Source organism: Bufo gargarizans, chromosome 4 (assembly GCF_014858855.1).
Source record: "Bufo gargarizans isolate SCDJY-AF-19 chromosome 4, ASM1485885v1, whole genome shotgun sequence".
In the NCBI taxonomy this organism is placed as follows: domain Eukaryota; kingdom Metazoa; phylum Chordata; class Amphibia; order Anura; family Bufonidae; genus Bufo; species Bufo gargarizans.
In genome coordinates, this window is record NC_058083.1 from 408705276 (window position 1) to 408725252 (window position 19977).

Here is a 19977-nt window from a genome sequence, read left to right on the forward strand (position 1 = left end):
ACGGACAAGAATAGGCAGTTATATTAATGGCCACCCGTTCCGTTCTGCAAATTGCGGAAGGCACACGGGCGGCTTCCGTTTTTTGGCGATCCACGGAACGCAAAAAACGGCACGGTCGTGTGCATGTAGCCTAACTGTAAGACAGCTCAGAAGCGGTCTTACATTTAGAACTGGTGCTAGTTGCGCCAAAGTTATTGAGAGGCTGGAGCCTCTTCATAACGTCGATGGATCCTCCGCCAGCACAGGGACTTCATTAAGACCAGCGTCTAAAATAACTCTGGTCTTAATAAATGGGCCCCAACGTTTATTATAACCTACTGTAAATGGACTAAAATGATCATTTTTTCTAATATACTTTATTTTTTTGTTTTCCATGGTATAAAGACACCTGAAGTTCAGGTGCCTATAGCGCTTTGCAATCTGTACTCCCCTGCACTAGTGTGTTTGGGAGTACAGATTCACTGTGGTTGCACAGAGCGCTGTACAGGAAGGAGCTCCATAGCACATCGCTGGTCCTGTCTGTACCAGCACGCCTGTCCTAAAGCAGAGGAGCGATGTGCTGTGCTGAGCTCCTGCACTGTGCCCCCTCGTTCCACTCTGCTAAAGCCTTGCATAGTAAAGGTTCTAGCATTGTGAAGCGAGCTGACATAGGGCAGGAGCTCAGCATAGCACATTGCTCCTCTGCCGCTGAAAAACACCCCCACAGCATGATGCTCCCACCACCATGCTTCACTGTAGGGATGGTATTGGGCAGGAAATGAGTAGTGCCTGGTTTCCTCTAGATATGATGTATAAAATGGAGTTCAATCTTTGTTTCATCAAACCAGAGACTCTTGTTTCTCACAATCTGAAAGTCTGCTATGTGTTTTTTTTGCAAACTCCAGGTGGACTTTCATGTGTTTTTTTTTTTTTTTTTTTTAACTGAGGAGAAGCTTCTTTCTGACCACTCTGTCATAAAGCTCAGAATGGTACAGTGCTGCAGTGATGGTATACCTTCTGGAAGTTTCTTCAGTTAGCCAGAGTGACCTTTGGGTTCTTGGGTCACGTTTCTTACCAAAACCTTTCTCCATTGATTACTTAGTTTAGTAGGGCGGCCAGCTCTAGGAAGAGTCCTAGTTGTTCCAAATTTATTCTGTTTAAGAATTATGAAGGCCACTGTGCTGTTTGGAACTTCAGTGCAGCAGAATTTTTTTGTACCCTTCTCCAGACCTGTGCCTCCACACAATCGTGTCTCTGGCCTCTTTCACACATTCATTATTTGGTTAGTATTTGTAAGCCAAAACCAGAAGTGAAACCTACAGAGAAAAGGTATAATAGAAATATTTGTGCCTCTCCTGTGTTCTGTACATCAACATCTATGTTTTCCCTTTAGGTGCTGGGATAAGGTGTGTTGGGCTAACAACAAATTAATACTGATGTCCTTTAGGACTTATTCTTACACCTATTTTTCCCTGCACCTACCAATTGCCTAAGACATAACTTTTAATTTTATTCCATTTAAAATGTTTGGTAGTGCACCGACATAACACTTGTGTTTTAAAATTTCCAGTGACACTGGCCTTCGTTTTTTACTTATTAGCTAGACACAATATTGCCATTACAGGCTCTGCGTTTGCCTGTCTTTATTCACGGCACTGTGTCTAGAGTGAATTCATATACGTATGCACCAGTGATTCCTGTTTTAAAATTAGAGCCTCACGCTGCCCCCCGACATGTTTCGCCGTATGCACGGCGTCCTCAGGGGTTCGGGCAGAGTGTGAGCGTGTTCGCCTCGTTTGGGGCTTTTATGACCTAGGTTAATGACGTGTATCCTATGCGTTTACTTGGGGGCGTGGTATGCTACGTTGCTGATTGGATAAGTAGTGGGGCTCGGCTCGACGACGACCTAGCCTCGCCCCCTGACGTCAGTTGTGTATAGTTTTCTTACTCGCTAAAATCTCCTGTGTTCTGGACCCACTCCTGGTTTTGGCTTACAAATACTGAGGCAAAAATACTAACCGTATGAAAGAGGCCTATGGCTTACTTTTTGCTCCGATATGCATTTCCAGCGGTATCTGAGCTGTATCTTTCCAGATCATGTTCACTACCACAGGTGGACTCCAAGACATCAAGGTGTAGAAACATCTCAAAGATGATCAAGAGAAAGAGGCCACCAGAGCTAAATTTCAAGTGTCATAGAAGAGTCTGAATACTTCTGTTTATGCAAAACTTTTGTTTTTCCTTTTTAATGAATTTACAAAAATTTCTATAATTCTGTTTTCCCTTTCTTATTATGGAGTATTGAGTGATAGAGGGAAACATGATTTTGTTATTTTAGTACAAGGTTGCACCGTAACAGATAACTTGAGCAAAGCACACGTGGGGAAACCTTTAACCCTTCCTGACATGTGATGTACTAGTACATCACATGTCAGATCTTTTAAGATAACATCCTCTCCTGGGCGCTTGCTGTTTCATACAGAAAACACCCAGGCCTAATGTCCGCTAACAGCAGTAATGCTGATGGCGGACTTTTAGGCCTCTTTTACACGGGCGTTGAGGAAAAATGTGCGAGTGCATTGGGGGAACACGCACAATTTTTCCGCGCGAGTGCAAAACATTGTAATGCGTTTTGCACTCGCGTGAGAAAAATCGCGCATGTTTGGTACCCAAACCCGAACTTCTGGGATCAGTGTTCTGTAGATTGTATTATTTTCCCTTATAACATGGTTATAAGGGAAAATAATAGCATTCTGAATACAGAATGCATAGTAAAATAGCGCTGGAGGGGTTAAAAAATAATAATAATTTAACTCACCTTAATCCACTTGATCGCATAGCCCGGCATCTCTTCTGTCTCCTTTGCTAAACAGGACCTGTGGTGAGCATTCATTTCAGGAACAGGACCTGTGGTGACGTCACTCCGGTCATCACATGATCCATCACCATGGTAAAAGGTCATGTGATGGAACATGTGATGACCGGAGTGACGTCACCACAGGTCCTGTTCAGCAAAGGAGACAGAAGAGATGCCGGGTAGAGCGAGTAGACTAAGGTGAGTTAAATTATTATTTTTTTAACCCTTCCAGTGCTATTTTACTGTTATATTATAAGGGAAAATAATAAAGATCGGGTCTCCATCCAGATCGTCTCCTAGCAACCGTGCGTGAAAATCGCACCGCATCCGCACTTGCTTGCGGATGCTTGCGATTTTCACGAACCCCATTCATTTCTAAGGGGCCTGCGTTACGTGGAAAATGCATTTCAACGCATAAGTGATGCGTGAAAATCACCGCTCAATGAATGGGTCGGTATTCAGTACGGGTGCAATGCGTTCAACTCACGCATCGCATCTGCGCAGAATACTCGCCCGTGTGGAAGGGGCCTTAATCCTTCAAAGGCTGTGGTCAAAAGACATCTGGACATCTGACCTGGCAAAAATGAGGATTGGGGGAGCCGGATGAAGTGTGTGGCAGTCTCTGTCCTCCTGAATGAGCAGAAGCTGCCGCACATTAGTTCCTATGGAGCCCCTGCAAGTGGCGGGGCTCCTTAGGAATGCATTGTATTTCTCATACATGCTAATGCATTGGAATCTGATGATTGCTTTTTATAGTTCCTATGGGAACTATAAAAAAAAAAGTGTAAAAAAATAAATGTTTTTAAAAATATGTAAAAACTATAAAAATTCAAATCACCCCCTTTTCCCCATAATAAATATAAAAATACATAAACAATAATAAAAACAATACACATTATGGATATCACTGTATGCAAAAACGCCCATACAAATATTTATCCCATACGGCTGATTCGCCGTTTTTTGGACACTTCACATCTCACAATTTTTTTTCAAAGGGATCAAAAAGTTATACACACCCCAAAATGGTATCAATGAAAACTACAGATAAAAAATAAGCCCTTACTTATCTCCATACACATAACTACTAAAAAATTATCAGTCATAATATGGCGATGAAAAGATTAAACATTTTTTTCCAGGTTTTTATTTTTTGTTCAGTATTAGAATGCAAGAAAAACAATGCATATATGGTATCGCCGTAATTATACTGACCTGGAGAATGAAAGTAACCAGTCAGTTTTACCTTATAGGGAATACCACAAATTTAAGAATTGCATATTTTTTTTTACCAATCTCTCTTCTCTTCTACCACAACCTTAGGCCTCTTTCACACTACAGTATGTTGCATTCAGTGTTTTGCGTTCCGTTTTTCACGGATCCGTTGTTCCGTTTTTTGCTTCCGTTGTGGTTCCGTTTCCGTTCCGTTGTTCCGTTCCGTTTTTCCGTATGGCAAATACAGTATACAGTAATTTCATATTAAAAATTGGGCTGGGCATAACATTTTCAATTGATGGTTCCGCAAAAAACGGAACGGATACGGAAGACATACGGATGCATTTCCGTATGTGTTCCGTTTTTTTTGCGGCCCCATTGACTTGAATGGAGCCACGGACTGTGATTCTCAGCCAAATATAGGACATGTTCTATCTTTTCAACGGAACGGAAAAACGGAAATACGGAAACGGAATGCATACGGAACACATTCCGTTTTTTTGCGGAACCATTGAAATGAATGGTTCCGTATACGGACCGTATACGGAACGCAAAAAACGGACCGTATACGGAACGCAAAAAACTGTAGTGTGAAAGAGGCCTTATAGTGAAGTATTCAGCCCTACTTGCAAGGGTTGTATAGGAGGACCTTGTAGGGGACGCCAGTATAGGAGCTCTAAGTAAAGAGTTATTTGAAATATGATGTTATTGTTTGGGCACAATTTGCCCCAGCTACTTTTTCCTTTCAGTCCACTATATAAATTTTTTTGGTGCTATCAGGCGCCATGTCTTCTGAATCTGACTGCTTTCATAAGCAATCTGGCCAGGGAAAGAGAACATTTAGGAGTCTGATTTATTCTTATGGTCATTGTGATACAACACTGCTGGATGGTTGGGAGGACAGCCATTTTAGAGTGATATATAAGGTTAGATCCTCGTCTTCTGAGGAACAGAATGCCACCACAACACTTTATGGCCCCTTTCACGGGGCGAGTTTTCCGCGCGGGTGCAATGCGTGATGCGAACGCATTGCACCCGCACTGAATCCGGACCCATTCATTTATATGAGGCTGTGCACATGAGCGGTGATTTTCACACATCACTTGTGCGTTGCGTGAAAATTGCAGCATGCTCTATATTGTGCGTTTTTCACGCAACGCAGGCCCCATAGAAGTGAATGGGGCTGCGTGAAAATCGCAAGCAAGTGCAGATACGGTGCAATTTTCATGCATGGTTGCTAGGTGATGATCGGGATAGGGACCCGATCTTTATTATTTTCCCTTATAACATGGTTATAAGAGAAAACAATAGCATTCTTAATACAGAATGCAAAGTAAATTAGGGGTTAAAAAAAATATAAAAAATTAAACTCACCTCATCCACTTGTTCACGCAGCCCGGCTTGTCTTCTTTCTTCTTTGAGGACCTGGGAGAAAAGGACCTTTGATGACGTCACTGCGCTCCTCACATTGTGGTCCATCATCATGGTGATGGACAATGTGATGGACCATGTGATGAGCGCAGTGACATCACCAAAGGTCCTTTTCCTCTCAGGTCCGAAGAAAGAAGACGAGTCGGGCTGCTTGAACAAGTGGATGAGGGGAGTTTAATTATTTTTTTATTATTTTTTTTAACCACTCCATCCCTAATTTACTAAGTACTCTGTATTAAGAATGCTATTATTTTCCCTTATAATCATGTTATAAGGGAAAATAATAAAATTTACACGACACTAATCCCAAACCCAAACTTCTGTGAAGAAGTTCGGGTCTGGGTATCAAACATGCAGATTTTTCTCACGCACGTGCATTATAACGCTTTGCACTCGCAGAGAAAAATCGTGCATTTTCCCGCAACGCACCCGCATCTTTTCCCGCACGTCACCCGCAACACCCGTGTGAAATAGGCCTATCTGTTGGATGGTATAGTTAAGATAATTAAAGCCATTTGTCTGGAGGAGTCTGACAGGGACTTTTGTGTGGCTCTGATCCTTTAATGGTAACAGGTAGGTCCGCTCTGCTGATTTCTTTTCTCATTGGCTTGGGCTAGTGTTGTGAGATTAAGGCCTCTTTCATACGGGCATCCCGGATTTGCTCCGGATACTTTGCGTGTGCATTGCGGGAAAACTGCGCGAGTAGGCACGCAATTGCAGTCAGTTTTGACTGCGATTGCATTCCGATGTTCAGTTTCTTCTGCGCAAGTGCAATGCGTTTAGTACGCGCGTGAGAAAAAACGGAATGCTTTTATTTTCCTTTATAACAATGTTATAAGGGAAAATAATACAGTAAATTGACTTTCATCAATTTACTAACATCTCCTAGCAACCATGCGTGAAAATCGCATTGCATCCGCACTTGCTTGCGATTTTCACGCATCCCCATTCATTTCTATGGGGCCTGCGTTGCGTGAAAAACGCAGAATATATAGCATGCTGTGATTTTCAAGCAACGCACAAGTGATGCGTGAAAATCACCGCTCATCTGCACAGCCTCATTGAAGTGAATGGGTCCGGATTCAGTGCCGGTGCGGGTGCAATGCGTTCATCTCACTCATTGGACCCACGCAGAATTCTCACCCGTGTGAAAGGGGCCTAAACTTCAGACAGAAAGGCCCACAAACAGCAACTGAAAACCGCTGCAGTTAAGGCCTGGCAGAGCATTAAAAAGGAGGAAAAACAGCGTTCAAGACTTCAGGCAGTCATTGCCAACAAAGAGTTTTCAACCAAGTATTAGAAAGTAACATTTTATTTACAATTATTTAATTTGTCCAATTACTTTTAAGCCCCTGAAATGAAGGGATTGAGTTTTAAAAAAATGCTTTAGTTCCTTATATTTTTATGCAATCATTTTGTTCAACCCACTGAGTTAAAGCTGAAAGTCTGAACTTCAACTGCATCTGAATAGTTTTGTTCAAAATCCATTGTGGTAATGTACAGAACAAAAATTAGAAAAATGTTCTCTCTGTCCAAATATATACGGACCTAACTGTATATATGAATAAACCTTGACCTCCCCAATTTTTTTTAAACTAAAATAAATCTTACACGCCTGATATATGGCACACAGGCAACACTCAAAATAACCATTTGCCATAAACTCTGGATGTTTTCTGTTACGCTTGTGCTGTACGTCTGTGTTTCATTGTTGTACTGACTTGCACTCCCTCCCATTTTGTGACACCCCCTCCTTTTCAGAAGCACAGCCCTGCCCTGTGTGTATACAGGTTGCTATGCAGCCATGTCTCCTGGTAACATTTGTACTCTAATGGTGTAGCTGGCAGCAGAGTTCTGCTTCTGACCTGCCGACAGACATCCAGGGCATATTCTTTCCCTGTTTCCCTGAAACTTCCAGGATGAGTAACAGCAGTCTGAGCAATGACAGTGATCTCGCTTCTCCATCCAGCATCCCAAGAGCTGAAGCAGCCTATGGAAGCCAACGTATTGATGTGAATAGCAATGCAGCTTTCCGCTCGCTGTCTCCTAATCTGTCTCGAGGTGATACTGAGGTACTTCTAAACATATATATCTTTTGTATCTACATTGCACTCAACAATATTCTTTTCAAACTCCGTCTTTAATGATTGGACCCATTCATTTATATGATCCATCTTTAATGATTTACTGTCCATTCACACGTCCGCAATTGTTTTCCGGACCCGTTCCGGATTTTGCGGACCCATTCATTTTCAATGGGACCGGAACGGATGCTATGTGCTGTCCACATCCGCACTTCCAGATCCGCAATTCCGTTCACGATTATTATTTTTTTAAATGTGCTATTCTTGTTCGCAACTGCAAACAAGAAAAGGCATTATCTATTATAGTGCCGGCGATGTGCGGTCCGCGACATGCGGAACGCACATTGCCGGTGTCCGTGTTTTGCGGATCCACAATTTGGAGATCTGCAAAACATCTACGGACATGTGAATGGACCCTTAGGCTTATTGCACACGACAGTTTGGCTTTTTCAGTGTTTTGCGGTCCGTTTTTCACGGATCCGTTGTTCTGTTTTTTGTTTCCATTGTGTTTCTGTTTTTCCATTCCGTTTTTCCATATGGCATATACAGTATACACTAATTAGATAGAAAAAATTGGGCCGGGCATAACATTTTCAATAGATAGTTCAGCAAAAACGGAACGGATACTGAAGACATACGGATGCATTTCCGTATGTGTTCTGTTTTTTTTTTGCAGACCCATTGACTTGACTGGAGCCACGGAACATGATTTGCGGGCAATAATAAGACATGTTCTATCTTTCAACGGAACGGAAAAACGGAAACGGAATGCATACAGAGTACATTCGGTTTTTTTTGCGGACCCATTGAAATGAATGGTTCCGTATACGGACCATATACGAACCATATACAGAACGCAAAAAAAGGCCCGTAAAGGGAAAAAAAGAACAGTCGTGTTCATGAGGCCTTATAAAGAGACCTGCAGGGACGGAGCTTCTCCACCCCACACATTATTATAGTTTCTCAATAGGTCCTTGACTCACACTTAGCAAAATGTACATATTTTTTTCATTCAATATATTTCCCATGAGCTGCAACAAAGTTAGCATTTTTTCAAATAAAATCAACAATTTCATCTGATGAACGTACAGACACAAATGTAATATTCATTTGGACAGCGATATCAACTATAGGGCTTTATTTCTCCACTTAAGCCCAGTCATCAGATCTGAAATATCTAAATAGTTTGCACATAAATTTAAATAATTGTATAAATTGTAGAAATGTAGAAATGTCAAAACCTCTTAGGCTTTATATGCTGTACATCATGTGCAGTGTATATGCTGGGAAATATGGTTTTGGTATTCATCAAGCTTGTATACATCAGGTAAACATCTTTGCTGTTTAATTTAGAGTAATATATTACGCTATTCTGCTCAGGGGCACCCCACAAAAAAAAAAAAAAAAAAAAAAAATACCGTGATTAAAAGTACGATTCTTTTTAACATACGATCCTATAGACAATGGATGCCTATATAGTGACATCTGTTGGAGTAAATGAATGGTATAAGGATCAAGTATCTTGTGAACAGACCCAAAGTCTATTACACAGTATATCATACATTTTTATTACAGACACAATATAAATACGTCTGATATCTATGTGTGTTTGTGTATGAGTGGACATGGTGGCTGGAATTTTGCTCTTAACAGAACATCTTGAGCAGTAAAGGCCAGCGAACACATGCGGGCTGCCATCATTAGTAAGGTAGACTCACCCGTCCGGCGATGCACAGGTAAGCCCTTACCTGTGCCTGTGACGGGAGCTGGTCTTAAATCAAATGCAGTCACCGGGAGCAGGCAGTTCCTAGAACAGCCGTCGGGGGCCTTCATCGGGCTGTTCTCGGAGCTGCCTGCTCCCGGTGACTGCATTTGATTTCAGACCGGCTCCCGACACAGGCACAGGTAAGGGCTTACCTGTGTATCGCCGGACGGGTGAATCTACCTTACTTAGGCTACTTTCACACTAGCGTTCGGGCGGATCCGTTCTGAACGGATCCGCTCATAATAATGCAGACGGAGGCTCCGTTCAGAACGGATCCGTCTGCATTATTTTTAGCATAGAACAGCTAAGTGTGAAAATAGCCTAGTACGGATCCGTCCAGACTTTCAATGTAAAGTCAATGGGGGACGGATCCGCTTGAAGATTGAGCCACATTGTGGCATCTTCAAACGGATCCGTCCCCATTGACTTACATTGAAAGTCTGGACGGATCCGCACGGATCCGCACGCCTCCGCACGGCCAGGCGGACACCCGAACGCTGCAAGCAGCGGTCAGCTGGACGCCTGGCCGTGCGGGGGCAAGCGGAGCGGAGGCTGAACGCCGCCAGACTGATGCAGTCTGAGCGGATCCGCCTCCATTCAGACTGCATCAGGGCTGGACGGCTGCGTTCGGGTCCGCTCGTGAGCCCCTTCAAACGGAGCTCACGAGCGGAAACCCGAACGCTAGTGTGAAAGTAGCCTAAAGATGGCAGCCTGCATGTGTTCACTGGCGAACACTGCGAACTGACCATCACTGATCCTGAGCCAGGATTGCAGTAAATATTTTTTAAAAATACCAAAAATAACAATTGTGCAGTTTATTATAGATTTTTTTTGCGTCCTCTCTTAGCTAAGCAGTCGTCTGACTAAGCTTAGGCTGTTGTATAGACAGACTCTGCGACTACCAGGTGACACCTAAAAGCTCTCTATATGTGGATTTCTTTTTTCTTACATTTTTTTTTTTTAAGCTAGGGGTAAAATGGGCCTTTTTTTTAATTTGTCAGCAGTCTTTTTAGGTCTCCTTGGCACAGTCTTATTTTGTGGAGTTTTAAAATACTCTGAAATGCTAGCGGTTTTTAAAATATTAATGTAATTTTTTTATTTGGCGTAATTTTGTACTTGCTTTTTTTCCTTCAAATTTAAATAAATAAATTGCCCCCATTGTATGTAGTGTGTTATATATATTTCACTATAGACTTTAATGTAACATCTGGCCACAGTGTTTTTGGCCTAGAAAAAAAACGATATGAAAAATGCCATATGGTTGTTTTCATGGCATTTTTAACAGAATATGCATATTAAAACCCATAGAAAATTGCTTGTTACGTACAAAAAAGTGGACCATGTAGATTGTTTTACATTTTTTATGCATTTTAAAACGCTGTTTTTTGGCAGGGTTTTTAACATAATTTTTTGTTTGTTTATAGCCGCCATGTTATTTTAAAGTCTACGGTACAAACTCACAATATACAAAGTGTTTCTTTTTTGGGAGTTTAAAAAAAATGCAGTCTTGGGACACATGATGATCTGGATTAACTTTGTGCAATATACTGTATAGCGAAAACGGAGGCACATAGATTTAGGCCCCTTTCACATGAGCGAGTTTTCCGTGCGGGTGCAATGCGTGACGTGAACGCATAGCACCCGCACCGAATCCTGACCCATTCATTTCAATGGGTCTGTGTACATGAGTGTTGTTTTTCACGCATCAGTTCTGCGTTGCGTGAAAATCGCAGCATGTTCTATAGTCTGCGTTTTTCACGCAGCCCTGGCCCCATAGAAGTGAATGGGGCTGCGTGAAAAACGCATTGCATCCGCAAGCAAGTGCGGGTGCGATGCGTTTTTCACTGATGGTTGCTAAGAGATGTTGTTTGTAAACCTTCAGTTTTTTATCACGCGCGTGAAAAACGCATCAAAACGCATTGCACCCACGCGGAAAAAACTGAACAACTAAACGCAATCGCAGACAAAACGGACTGAACTTGCTTGCAAAATAGTGCGAGTTTCACTGAACGCACCCTGAACGCATCCGGCCTCAATCTGCAACGCCCGTGTGAAACCAGCCTAACCCTAAGTTCAGACCTGAGCGTTTTACAGCGCGTTCCTACGCGCTGTAAAACGCTCAACAAGGAGAAACCAATGATTCCCTATATTTATTTTATATATATATGTATGTAATAATCCAATTAGTTGCTGGATACATAGCTAAATTGACACATAATAGAACACCTGCAGACGTCGTGCAATAGGCAGGGCAGGGCCTATTGCAAATCTGTAGGCCAAGGCGCACATCTTCCTGGAGCCGATCCCATTGTCACCCGACATCCACCAAGCGAAGTAAAAAACTGATGATTTTCCATCCATGTAAAAAATTAGTTTTGTCCTCCACCATGTTTCATTCTTCAGTTTGTTCCATCTGTATGACATCAATATGTCATTCGTTTTTTAACGTCTGTCAAAGGAAGAATGCCCATCCATTGGTTTCTAGCAAATCATCCATGAAAAATTACCTGCACATGGATGGTGTTTTTTTTTTCACAAACTTATTGGGGGAAATTTATCAAAACTTGTGTAGAAAAAAAATGGCTTAGTTGCCCATAACAACCAATCAGATTCCATCTTTCATTCTTCAGAGCTCCTTTGGAAAATGAAAGGATCAATCTGATTGGTTTTTGTGGGCAACTAAGACATTTTTTCTTTGTTCCAGTTTTGATAAACCCTGGGTTTGCGACTTTATAATTGCCATTGTGACTTTTCTAGTCGTAACTAGCATTTTAATGCCGCCCTCGTCAGTTTCTGAAAAGGAGACGTGCGGATGGACCCTGGCACATTCATCATTATTTACGCCAGAAACTGGTCTTGATAAATCAGAGCCTGAAGTTTTATGTTTATGTCCAATTTAATAAAAGACCTGTATATGTACAGGAATGTTAGAATGCATTTTTTAATCACAGGACCTACTGCCTAACATGGATGCTAATTTCATTGTTTTCTTAGGGACAAGATTACTATAGGCCTCCTAGAAGAAGTGCTGACCTCTTGGATGAGTCCATAGAGGCTAGGAGTGTTAAAAGGTAAGGATGATGTAAATCAACAAAGCAGTTTCTAAGGCCCATTCCACACAAGCAAGTTTTCCTCGCGGGTGCAATGAGTGACGTGAACGTATAGCACCCCCACTGAATCCTGACCCATTCATTTCAATCGGTCTGTGTACATGATCGTTTTTTTTTTCACGCATCAATTCTGTGTGAAGTGAATGGGGCTTCAGCAAAAAACGCATTGCATCCGGAAGCAAATGCAGATGCAGTGTGTTTTTCACTGATGGTTGCTAAGAGATGCTGTTTGTAAACCTTAAATTTTTTATCACGCGCGTAAAAAACGCATTATAACACATTGCACCCACGCGGAAAAAACTGAACGCAATCGCAGACAAAACTGACTGAACTTGCTTGCAAAATGGTTTGAGTTTCACTAAACGCACCCTGAACGCATCTGGAGCCAATCTGTATCGTTCGTGTGAAAGAGGCCTAACGCTGGGTTCAGACCTGAGCGTTCGGGATGGAGCACTCTGTATGCGCGATTGTACGGGAGTTTGCAATCGCGCATACAGAGACAAGCGAACGCCCATTGTCGTGCCTTCCCGCTAAAGTCTATGTACGGGAACGCGCGACAAGACGCCCCAAAGAAGCTCATGTACTTCTTGGGGCGTCGGGCGTGAGAACCATTCCCATAGGGAATCATTGGTTCTTGCCTGTTGAGCGTTTTACAGCGCGTAGGAATTACAAGCCATTTCTTATCCAAAGAAAAGCTGTACGTATTTAACAATATATTACATGCTAAAAAATACACTGATAACCAGAAGACATCTATTCTCTTGTTCAACATTGATAGAAACAGAGCAAACTGTGAATTTCTGGTGCAGCACCGGTATGCACACTCTTCTCTGAGGGCCTGGGTTCAGATGTCCCTTTACACATCATTAGCATGTACAATGGGTCAGTGGTGCGCAATAGTGTTGAGCGACTTCAACCTGAATCTCGGGATAAATTCGATTAGCGGCAAAGCCAAATTTCCTCATGCTTGCGAATTGATTAAACCTGAATTAGTGTAAAAAAATGAAAATAAAAAAATCATACTTACCTCGACCATTTACTAGCGACCGGCCGGCCGCCGCCATCTTGCTTAAAGATCTCACACGAAATCCCGTGCTCGGTGACGTCATCACAGGCCACACAAGATTTCACACCAGATCTTCAATTGAGGTGGCGGCATCTGGTTTGTCGCGAGCAAATCGATGAGGTAAGTATGAATTCTTTTTTTTTTATTTTTTTATTTTACATTCTGTTATTTCTCTCCAGATGCCGTGATCAGCTATGAACGCAGCATCTGAGGGGTATAATGATGGGGATCGCAATCGCCACTCCCTGTCATTGCACCCACTACTTACAAAGAAATGCGCTTTGTGATGAAGTAATTAATCACAAAGCAAATATTTTGTAAAATTCGGCGAAGGAGCAGAATCAAATTTTTTTTAAACTTCGCTCATCACTAGTGGGCATTATAGTGGTTCAGTGGTTCAGGTGCCGGTCAAAAACACCATTTTACCTTATTTCTGTATAGGCTCCACTCCTGCTTTTGGCTAAGGGCTCGTTCACATGACCGTATGTCTTTTTCAGTGTTTTGCGGGCTGTTTTTCCGGATCAGTTTTTCCGGGTTTTTTCAGTAGTGTTTCCGGTTCTGTTCCGTTTTTCCGTATGGCATATACAGTATACAGTAATTACATAGAAAAAATTGGGCTGGGCATAACATTTTCAATAGATGGTTCAGCAAAAAACTGAACGGATATGGAAGACATACGGAGTACATTCTGTATGTGTTCCTTTTTTTTGCGGACCCATTGACTTGAATGGAGCCACGGAACGTGATTTGCGGGCAATAATAGGACATGATCTATCTTTAAATGGAACAGAAAAACCGGAATATGGAAAAGAAATGCATACGGAGTACATAAAAAATTTTTGCGGAACCATTGAAATGAATGGTTCCGTATACGGAACGCAAAAAAAAGAATGTATACGGAACGCAAAAAACGTTCATGTGAACGAGCCCTAACATTGATGGAAATCACTGATCAAACACAGACCTATGAATAAGGCTACATGCACACGACTGTTGTGTGTTTTGCGGTCTGCAAATTGCGGATCCACAAAACACAGATGTCACAGACGGCCATTAAAATAACTGCCTATTCTTGTCCGCAAAATGGACAAGAATAGGACAGGTTTTTTTTTTTGCGGACCACGGAACGGAGCAACGGATGCGAACAGCACACCGAGTGCTGTCCGCATCTTTTGCGGCCCCATTGAAGTGAATGGGTCCACATCCAAGCCGCAGATACTGCAGCTCGGATGAGGACCAAAACAATGGTCGTGTGCATGTAGCCTAAAACCTAAGGCATCAGACTAGAATAAGAATTTATTTCTTGGCCTCTTTCACACATCACTATTTGGTCAGTGATTTCCATCAGTGATTAAGTGGCAAAACCAGGAATGGCATCCCCAAAGAAATATGGTTTAAAGAGGTTGTCTCACTCCATCAAATGGCATATATCATGTAGAGAAAGTTAATACAAGCCACTTACTAATGTATTATGATTGCCCATATTGCCTCCTTTGCTGGCTTGATTCCTTTTTCCATCACATCATTCACTTCTCCTATCAAGGGGTTATGACCAGTGATGGCCAGTTCGCCGTGTTCGCCCGCGAACACATGAGGGCTGCCATCTTAAATCACAAGTCCGGTGATGCACAGGTAAGTCCTTGCCTGCACCGCAAGCCGGTCTGAAACAAATGCGGTCACCGGGAGCAGGCAGTTCTGAGAACAGCCCGATGAAGGCCCCCGGCGGCTGTTCTCAGAACTGCCTGCTCCCGGTGACCGCATTTGTTTCAGACCGGCTCGCGCTTGCGCACAGGCACAGGTAAGGGCTTACCTGTGCATCGCCGGACTTGTGATTTAAGATGGCAGCCTGCATGTGTTCGCTGGCAAACGCGGCGAACTGGCCATCACTGGTTATGACCCACCAAGTAAGGCCTCATGCACACGACCGTTGTGTGCATCCGTGGCCGTTGGGCCGTTTTCCGTTTTTTTTCGCGGACCCATTGACTTTCAATGGGTCCGTGGAAAAATCGGAAAATGCACCGTTTGGCAGCCGCATCCGTGGTCCGTTTTTCCTGGCCGTGAAAAAAATATGACCTGTCATATTTTTTTCACGGCCAACGGTTCACGGACCCATTCAAGTCAATGGGTCCGTGAAAAAACACGGATGCACACAAGATTGTCATCCGCGTCCGTGATCCGTGTCCGTGATCCGTGTCCGTTTTTTCCTATCATTTCAATGGCAAACTTGACTTAGATTTTTTTTTCATTTTTCATGTCCGTGGATCCTCCAAAAATCAAGGAAGACCCACGGACGAAAAAACGGTCACGGATCACGGACCAACGGAACCCCGTTTTGCGGACCGTGAAAAAATACTGTTGTGTGCATGAGGCCTAATGCAGAAGTAGTGGCCGTGTATGCACACTTTATGAAAAAGCACTGGCCTCTATAGAGGACGGGACCGCAGGAATGCGCATAGCCATGCATGCGCAACAACTCCCCTTTCTGGCCACCTCATATCTGCGCAGGGACCATAACCCCTGGAAATTATCAGTGTATAATGTGAATCAAGCTAGCAAAGGAAGCAATATGGATAATAACAATACATTAGTAAGTGCCCTATATTAACATTTTCTACATGATAAATGCCATTTGATATAGTGAGACAACCTCTATTTTGTTTTTGACCTGCACCTAGTTTTGTACTGCACAATCACTGACGGAAATCACTGACCAAATCTTGATCTAAATGTGTCTGTTCACATTTCAGTATTTTTTTTTACTGACCGAGAGTCAGTAAAAAAAAAAACATGGGGACATGCACTACTTTGATCCGTGATGCGGACCAAGCACGCCCATTGAAGTCTATGGGTCCGTGAAAATAACTGACACAACACGGATGGCATCCGTGTTGCGTCCTTTTTTCACTGAAGACTGATAGGAGATTATTTGGAAATTAATTTTCAGCAGAGCAACTTCCGTGAATTATGGATGTCACACGGATTGTAAAAATGGACACACAGACCAACCACGGATCCTTCACGGATTAAACACGTACGCTTTTTTCACGGACGTGACACCGACATGGAAATGTGAACGAGGCCTCAGTGTATGGTCAATGATTCGCACCAGTGATTGTGAGCCAAAATCTGGTGTGACTCAGAAAAACAGAACACGCACAAATCTTTCCATTATACCTTATGTCTGAGTAGGCCTTACTACTGGTTTTGGCTCACAGTCACTGAGGAAAATAACTGACCGAATAACTGAAGTGTGAATCAGGCCTAATGTGTGGCCATGCAATAAGGATAAAACAGAACAAACTTCATCTGTAGCATAGGATACCACACAAAGGCTTCCAACATTCACGGAAATGTTTATCATAGATCACTAACCATATATTATCACAGCCCTTGTCCCCTGTGAAGAGAATAAGACGAGGTGAATGTCATTTTGCTGGAATAGCTGTAAACGTTACATTTCAGTGATTCTCTTAATGGGAGATAATACTGAAAACTGACTGACGCTTTGGAGAGCAACAACACTGGCAAGATTTAATTGAGGTCAAGAGGCCCTAATCATAATTGATTAGTAAAGAGAAATTGGCATTCTAGACAGTGACAGGCATTTACAGTGTTAATGAAGGAATTGTCATTGGATAATTGATATATTCTGGTATAGTTTTAAAATATATAAAAGTTTTATTCCTGCACAGAAAGAAAAATGTAGAGGAAGTCACTATTTAAAATAATATATGAATAATGGCCTGAATGGCTGCAGTTCTCTAGTGTTTGGTCTCATGCACACGGCTGTTGTGTGGCCGTTCCGTGCATTGGGGACCGCACAGGCAACATCCGTGAGGGGCCCGGGACGGATCGAGACCCATTGAACTTGAATGGGTCCGTGATCCATCCGCACCCCAAAAAAATAGAGCATGTGCTATTTTTTTGCGGTGCGGAGACACTGACAGAAACACCACGGAAGCATTCAAGTGAATGGTGAATGTCTGTTTGCTGGCCGCAATACGGCCACAGCCAGGCAACTGCCGTGTGCATGAGGCCTTTTACTGCTGTTCCTATCATTATTATATTTTTTATGTTAATAAAACACATTATTAATAAGACGCATTATTTCTGTCATACCAATACGCCGTCCCTCAGACTAGAGGTGCACGGTTTAGGCAGGTTTTTGGTGCCAAGTGTGTTCAGCTCCTGATGAAGTGCACAGTATTATGCACAGAAACGCGTCGAGCCTTAGTATTTTTTTACCTCCGGCCGGTGTTGCTGATGGTTGGCTATGTATGAGCCACATCAGCTGTTCCTTCCACCGGCCTGAGCGCAGCACCACTGTGAGTGTCTGCAGTGGATGGCAATGTGCACAGCCATCCCCTGACAGACCATTATATATCCAGCTTTACTGTTCTATGGCGTTTTTAGCCTGTGCTGGGTATTCTGCTTTAGCCAAAATGGTGTACCCTACCTGTAGCCTTGGGTGATTTGTGGCAGTGTATACACAGCATTGCCACTTTCCACATATGTACCACATATACTGGTAGGGCATCATACTCTAGTTCAGTGGTCCAACCACCGTTTTTAGCCCCTGTTGGGTTTTTTTAGCTATATTGGTCAGATATACAGTAATTTACCGACCATATGTGGTTTGGATCTCTGTTAACTGGGTATGAATATTCCATTGACATATAGCGCGATAATTGCATTGGACGGACATAGTCCAAGTGGACCCCTCTATTGAGGTATCTGACCCACGATAGCCCACTTACTTATAACGTTTTAGGTCACACACCTCTTCATTGCTGTTTTATTTTTATTGCCCCAATAAAAAATGTTGTTGTTTTTATTTTTAACGTCCCTTTACACATTTGCTTTTACTGCAGGAGCAAAACCAATAACCGAAGGCCATCCACACATCTTTTTTCAAAAACATTGCAGGAACACCATTAAGCACCCTCAAACCAGTTTTAATAGTGTTTTAACACTTTAAGAGCATCTTGTAGATCCCCTTATTTAATGTGCCACCAAAGCACCGCTCAGAACTTTAAGATACTTACCCACAGGGAGTGATGGCATGCAATATCCATAACTATGAAGAAGTTCACATTGAGATTATGTATTTAACTTACAGGCATTTTTTGTTGTGTTACAGAAATAAAAACAGAAGAGAACGCGTGAAGGTAAGCCAATGTCCTCCTTATATTTACTGAGACCCATTCTGCTCAAGGGCTCACGCACACAGTTGTAGCCACTTTTGGGGTCCACAAAACACAGATACCACCCATGTATGTTCTGCATTTTGCAGAACAGAAGGTCCTACCATCTATAGAACAGTCCTATCCTTGTCTGTAAAATGGACAAGTATAGGACATGTTCTGTATTTTTTTGCGGGTGTCGCCTAAAGGACATATGGATGTTGTCCACATCTTTTGCAGCTCCATTGAAGTGAATGAAAAAAAACATGTGCATGAGCCCTAAAAATGAGCAGCCACAATTTGATCTATACAGTGAAGTCTACAGTTGCCTAGTATGGAACACTGGATGGAAAGAGAATTCTTTCTTACATAACCTCAGTAAAAGGCTGTAAAGGCCATCTTGCTTTTTCTCTACCTTCCCTTTATCTTTAATGTTTCAAATCTGTCAATGAAAGGGAGTGAAGTGGTTGAAGCAAAGCAAAGTAAAGTGTGCCAGTATTTAATTGTAAATATGAAATAAAGGGGCGATGATTTCACATAATTAGGCCTCATGCACACGGCCGTTGAGCGGCCGAGCTGTGCATTGGGGACTGCAATTTGCGGTCCCCAATGCACGGGCAACGTCCATGCGGCGGCTGGGATCGATTGAGGCCCATTCAACTTGAATGTGTCCGTGATTCATCCGCACCACAAAAAATGTTCTATTTTTTTTGCTGTGCGGAGGCACAGACAGAAACACCATGGAACACTTCTGTGGGGTTCCGTGTCTCCGTTCCACACCACAGAACGCAACTTCTAGTTGAATGGGTCCGCAATCATGGAGATGCGGAGCAGAAGCAGGTATCGGAACCCCACAGAAGCACTACTGAGTGCTTCCGTGGTGTTTCTGTCCTTGCCTCCGCACCGCAAAAAAATAGAACTATTTTTTTTAAGTGTGGACGGATCATGGACCCATTCAAGTTATTACACATTATTTATTTTCTTAGTAGAAAATTACTGACATAAAACATTTGATGGCTCAATGTTATCATAGGTAAACAATACTTTTTCGCATATTTTTTGTATTGTTAGCTTGAATGTATAGAACTATGTGTTACTTGGCTACTATGTTTTTACTGTAGAGTAGTCATTTAATAGCAGTAGAGAATTGGATGTTTTCCCTAAACTATAATAACTATCATATTAAAAAGTAAAATAAAAAATTGTGTGTTATTCATAAAAAAAGAAAGTAATACCAGGTAAGTAGGGGTGGATTTAGACATTACTGAACACATAATATGTGTGAAG

The 19977-nt window shown here is 42.4% G+C and overlaps 1 protein-coding gene across 1 annotated transcript in view; it reads left to right on the forward strand.

Moving 5' to 3' along the window:
- Positions 1-7401: 7401 nt before the first annotated feature.
- Positions 7402-19977, forward strand: part of CCDC170 (coiled-coil domain containing 170) — an 85663-nt gene continuing 73087 nt past the window's right edge. The window contains exons 1-3 of the mRNA XM_044292390.1: positions 7402-7554; positions 12326-12402; positions 18648-18675. Coding sequence (XP_044148325.1) covers positions 7402-7554; positions 12326-12402; positions 18648-18675 — 258 coding nt within the window. The remainder of the gene's footprint in view (positions 7555-12325; positions 12403-18647; positions 18676-19977) is intronic.